General features: G+C 38.8%; 1 protein-coding gene across 1 annotated transcript; it reads left to right on the top strand.

The window, feature by feature from the left end:
- Positions 1-560: 560 nt before the first annotated feature.
- LOC100473156 (60S ribosomal protein L31-like) lies at positions 561-920 on the top strand. Its single transcript, XM_034670943.1, has one exon. It carries the CDS (start codon positions 561-563, stop codon positions 918-920), a length of 360 nt encoding a protein of 119 aa, XP_034526834.1.
- Positions 921-6,041: the final 5,121 nt, after the last annotated feature.

Here is a 6,041-nt window from a genome sequence, read left to right as displayed (position 1 = left end):
CATTAGACATCCTCAGTTCTAAAGTCCCTTCAGTCAGAAGACTTAGGCATATGGCAGAAGAAAAGAGAAAAAAGAAAAAAGGGGGGAAGTCATGTCAGTTTCACATTCTAACCTTTACCAAGCTCAAATTTCCCCCTTTATGATAGCACTAAGAAGGGGTAAGATTTACTATAAAGCTATAGTAATCAAGACAGTGTGGTATTGGTAAAAGAATAGACAAATAGATCAATGGAACAGAATAGAGAGTATATAAATAGCTCCTTATAAATAGAAAAAAGAGAAAGGGCAATACATGGAGCAAAGATACTCTCTTCAAGGGAGACCTGGGTGGCTCAGTCGGTTAAGCATCTGCCTTCAGCTCAGGTCATAATCTCAGGGTCCTGGGATCAAACCCCACGTCCAGCTCTCTGCTCAGCAGGGAGTCTGCTCCTTCCTCTGTGCTCTTCTTCTCTCTCCCTCTCTCTCTCTCTCTCAAATAAATAAATAAAGTCTTTAAAAAAAGAAAAAAAGATACTCTCTTCAATAAATGGTGCTGAGCATTCCAACCAGGACCTGGCAGAATGGCTCCCACAAAGAAGGGTGGAAAGAAGAAGAGCCATTCTGCCATTGAAGAGGTACTGACCAGAGAATACACCATCAACATTCACAAGCACATCCATGGAATGGGTTTCAAGAATCATGCTCCTCGGGCACTCAAAGAGACCCAGAAATTTGCCATGAAGGAGATGGGAACTCCAGATGTGCGCAATAACACCATGTTCAACAAAGCTGTCTGGGCCAAAAGAATAAGGAACGTTCCATACCGTATCCATGTGCAGTTGTCCAGAAAACATAACGAGGATGAAGATTCACCAAACAAGCTCTATATGTTGGCTACTTATGTACTTGTCACCACTTTCAAAAATCTACAATTAATGTAGATGAGAACTAACCACTGATTGTTAAACAAAGGTATAAAACTATTTAAAAAATGGTGCTGAAACAACTGGACATCTACATAAAAAAAATTAATCCAGACACAGAATTTACACACGTCATACAAATTAACTCAAAATGGATCATAGACGTAATGTAACATCTAAAACTATAAATATCCTAGAAGACAACATAAGAGAAAACCTATATGACCTTGGGTGGGGAACAATGACTTTTTAGGTCCAACACCAAAGGCACAATCCATGAAAGAAATAATTGATAAGCCGGACTTTATCAAAATTAAAAGTTTGAGCTCTGCAAAAGGCAATGCCAAGGAAATGAAAAGACAGGCCACAGAGTGAGAGAAAATATTTTCAAGAGACAGATCTTGTAAAGGACTATTATCGAAAATATATACAGAACCCTTAAAATTTAACAATAAAAAAACAAACAACCCAATTAAAAAATGGTCCAAAGATCTTACCAGATACTCCTCATGAAAAAAGATATACAGATGGCAAATAATCTTATGAAAAGATGCTTCACATCATATGTCATTAGGGAAATGTAAATTAAAACAACAAGATACCATTATACACCTATTTGAACAGTCAAAATCCAGAACACTGACAACACCAAATGCTGGCAAAGATGCGGAGCAATAGGAACTCATTGCTGTGGAAATGCAAAGTGACACAGCCACTCTGGTGATTTCTTACAAAACTAAACACACTTTTATTATAAGACTCATCAATAGTGCTTCCTGGTATTTACCCAAGGGAGTTGAAGATCATATCCACACAAAAAATGCATGTTGATGTTTATAGCTGCTTTATTCATAATTGCCAAAACTTGGAAGCAACCAAGTTGTCCTTCAGCAGATGAATGGGTAAATAAACTGTGGTACACCCAGACAATGGAATATTACTCAGTACTAAAAAGAAATAAGTGATCTCACCATGAATAGATATGGAGGAAGCTTACCTGCCTATTACTAAGTGAAGAAGCCAATCTAAAAAGGCAATATATACTGTATGATTTTAACAAATAACATTCTGGAAAAGGCAACAACTATGGAGACAATAAAAAGATCAGTGTTACCTGGGGTTGGGAGGAGGGGGGAGGAATGAATAGGTAGAGTACAGAGAATTTTTAGGGTATCATACTCTGTGACCATTATGATGTACACATGTCATTATACATTTGTCCAAACCCACTGAATGTACAACACCAAGAGTGAACCTTAATTTAACTATGGACTTTGGGTGATTATCATGTGTCAGTGCAGGTTCAGCAGTTAAAACAAAGGTAGCACTCTAGTGGGGGATATTGATAAAGAGGGAGGCTGTGCCCAGGAGGGCAGAGGTATATGGCAAACCTCTATACCTTCCCTTCGATTTTGCTGTTAAAAAAAATAGTCTTAGTTTAAAAATAAAATAAATAAAGACTAAAGAAAGTGGAATATAATTAGGGTGGTGATTAAGAATACTGGTTATAGAGGCACCTGGGTGGCTCAACTGTTAAGCGTCTGCCTTCGCCTCAGGTCATGATCCCGGGGTCCTGGGATCGAGCCCCACATCGGGCTCCCTGCTTCACTGGGAGCCTGCTTCTCCCTCTTACACTCCCCTTGTTTGTGTTCCCTCTCTCGCTGTCTCTCTGTCAAATAAATAAATAAAATTAAAAAAAAAAAAAGAATACCGGTTATAGAGCTGGACTGACTCTGTTCACACTACAGCTTTACCACTCACTAGCTTTGTGAACTAGAGAACAGTGTTTAAAAAAGTATCAGTTTCCTCATCTATAAAGGTGGATGATAGCCTCAGAGGGTTGTTGGGATGAATAAGGTAACACATGGAAAGCACTGTAAACAATGCCTGGAACACAATAAGTGTTCAGTAAGTGTAGCCGTGGTTATTACCATCTAGACTATTCGGGTCATCGCAGTAATTGTTAGATTACTTAAATTATTAGTATTTAGAATTTCTGCCAACTCCTGAATAACTACAAATCCAATAATTAGAAAAATTCTTACTAGAGATGCCCAATATATTTGTCAGTGATATTGAATGTTACTATCTCACTAAGAATGTGCTAATGAAAATTCAGCAAAACAAGTCTTTTAACAACTTTTATAAATGTGCTGCAAACACCCAGAAAAAAAAAAAAAGCTAACCACATTTTGTACTTAATTTAATGTATCTATTTTAGAATATCTAGGCACCATCTTAGAGGCAGGACCTCCCATTTAAAATACTAGGAGAGGTGCCGGGTTTGGCGGGGGAACTCCAAAGCCCATGTGTTAAATGTGTTTCCATACATTTCACAGAGAGCTGACCCCAGGTCCCAGCATGTGTGTCTAACTGTCTCAGTTACCTGAAAGTAAACAAAGTGGAAAACTAGTCCTGCCTATTGAACCAACACAAAAGTTCCGATCAAAAAGATCTCCTCATCAGATGTTCATATATTCAGAAGTTTACCACATCCCATAATGTGTTGACATGTTTACCATGATTTGCTAAGAGGAAGGGGAGACTTTTTTCCACTTAACAGGAGGCTTCGACAATCAGGCTCCTAAAGGGTTTAAGCAGTTCAAACAGGTGAGTGACAAACATGATTACAATCAACAAGAAATGGAGGCGAAATCTGCATCTTCTCCTTCCCACCCCCCCTTATGAAATATCTCACATTAAATTGCCAAAATGATGAACTTTAGGAAATACTCACAGCCCAGCGACACTCACATTTTCAAGCTGTTATTAACAACTAGTCAGACACCTAATAATATTCCCTTGCTTTGTGTGACTCAAAGACGGGAGAACCTGAGCACTTTCCTTTTTGCCATCACAGGATGCTGTCATCATATAGTAGGCTGGGGCACGAAAGTGGGATTCATGATGTGAAAGACCACTATCTGATACTATAGAAAAGGAATTGGACCACAGTTAAGAGAACATGGCTTTGTCATTTAAACAATGAAAACAATGGTCTTTCACACATGAGTACGACTTTCCATAAATTTTTCACACACACTACCTCTTACAATCTTCCCCACGATCTAAAGGAAGGTTAACCTCTAAAATAATCTCTAAAAAAAATCTCTAGGGCTAACACTGCTGATGATCCTAGGAACAAAGACCTGAAATCTCAAGGAATAGTATGTATGGTCATGGAAACTTGTCAAGCCTGGTGATTGCATTACCTTTGTTAAAATATTTTTATAGACCTTCTCTGTATTTAAGGAGCACGATGCTTTCAGACAACATGCCAGGTTTGCTAAAATGTAACCTTTGTTTTTCTGTAAATGATTTCCCTTAACTCTCAAGTTTGTTTTAAGGGAAAATTTAGTCTTCCTAATTCAAGGTGGCTCAGTCACTCCCAGATGTGCCTCAATCTCTTTGGATTTAAAAGATCTATTATTTCATGGTTTTCTTTTTTCCCTCCCGTCAAGGATAATCTAAATTCTATGAGGTTTACAGTATGTCTCCAGCAACAGACAAAGACTATCTATGAAGTATGCATCCTCAGCCTTCATTTGGCCAATGATGAGTGTTTTGTTCACTCTGTCTTTGGGTGCACATGCACACTTGATGTCTGTCCTGTCTTTGACAAGCCTGTCCTGTCACAGCCTCCGGATATTAGCAGATAAACCATTTGCCCTTTTTGGGATTACTGACTTATGTTTAGCTCCTGTCTCTCCCACTAGCGTGCCATGGGGCTCTGAGAGGTTGTTCTTGAATCTAGTGATCAGATATCTATCTATTCCAGCATTTCCAATCCACCTCTCAGGCATGATGCTGGACTTGGGGCTTCTCTAAGCTTTGCAGTTTGGAGGCGGAACCCCATGGAACTCCACCATGGTACCATCTGCTTCTGGGATCCCCACAGACTTGATCAGACTTTTGCCTTCCCTCTGAGGTTTAGACTCCCCAAAACATAAGTAAGCAGAGCCATTTCTGGCCACCACTAAAGCTTACTAGTAGGGCCATCTCAGATTCTCACCTTCCCACCAGCTGATCACACTTTCATCTCCTTTTAAGTTATATAAAAAAAAAAAGCCTGGGGGCGCCTGGGTGGCACAGCGGTTAAGCGTCTGCCTTCAGCTCAGGGCGTGATCCCGGCGTTATGGGATCGAGCCCCACATCAGGCTCCTCTGCTGTGAGCCTGCTTCTTCCTCTCCCACTCCCCCTGCTTGTGTTCCCTTTCTCGCTGGCTGTCTCTATCTCTGTCGAATAAATAAATAAAATCTTTAAAAAAAAAAAAAAAAAAAAAAAAAAAGCCTGATCCTACATCACCCTGTGGTTTTGCCAGCTCTACGCACTAGTATTTGGCACACAGTAACCACCAAACGCAAGTAGCTAATTAAGCCTAAGGAAGTCCTACAAAAAACATGTACACATCCTTAGAGTTTTGGCCGAATGAGTAATTTTAGTTGAAATTACTTGATTACAAGTTTAGAGAGTATGGTAGGCTGAATAATGGCCCACCAAAATATCCAGGTCATAATCACCAGAACTTGTTACTATTACCTTATATGTAAAAAGCAACTTTGCATTTGTGATTTGCTTAAGAATCTTGAGATAAGAGATTATCCTGGATTATTCAGGTAAACATGAAAAAGGCAAGGAAATGGATTCTCCCCTCAGAGCCTCCATAAAGAATCAGCCCTACTGACACCTTGACTTTAGCCCCAGAAGACTCATTTTGTCCTTCTGATCTCCAGGACGATAATGTAGTAAATATGTGTTGTTTTAAACCATTAAATTTACGATAATTTGTTATAGCAGCAATAAGAAAATTAATAAAGAGGCTATGAAACAAAAATCATGGCATTATCACTTTGAAAAATAATTTGGCAGTTTATTACAAATTTAAACACATATTTACTATATGATCCAATAAATCCACTCCTAGGTACTTGCTTAAGAAAAATGAAAACATAGTCTTGTACACAAGTATTCATAGCATCTTTAACAATACCTAAAAACAAGTAACAGCCCATCAACGGGTGAATGTATAAACAAAATTATGATGTATTCATATAAAGGAATACTATAACACAGCCATAAAAAGAAAGGAACTGCTGATACTCACAACAACATGGATGAATCTCTCAAACATTATGCTGG

The sequence above is a fragment of the Ailuropoda melanoleuca genome, chromosome 11, assembly GCF_002007445.2.
Source record: "Ailuropoda melanoleuca isolate Jingjing chromosome 11, ASM200744v2, whole genome shotgun sequence".
NCBI lineage: Eukaryota > Metazoa > Chordata > Mammalia > Carnivora > Ursidae > Ailuropoda > Ailuropoda melanoleuca.
The sequence above is the reverse complement of the archived record's forward strand: the minus strand, read 5'-3'. Positions and strand labels throughout refer to the sequence as shown.

Excerpts from the sequence above, each read along its gene's own strand:
- LOC100473156 (XM_034670943.1), top strand. The coding sequence starts at position 561 with ATGGCTCCCACAAAGAAGGGTGGAAAGAAGAAGAGCCATTCTGCCATT.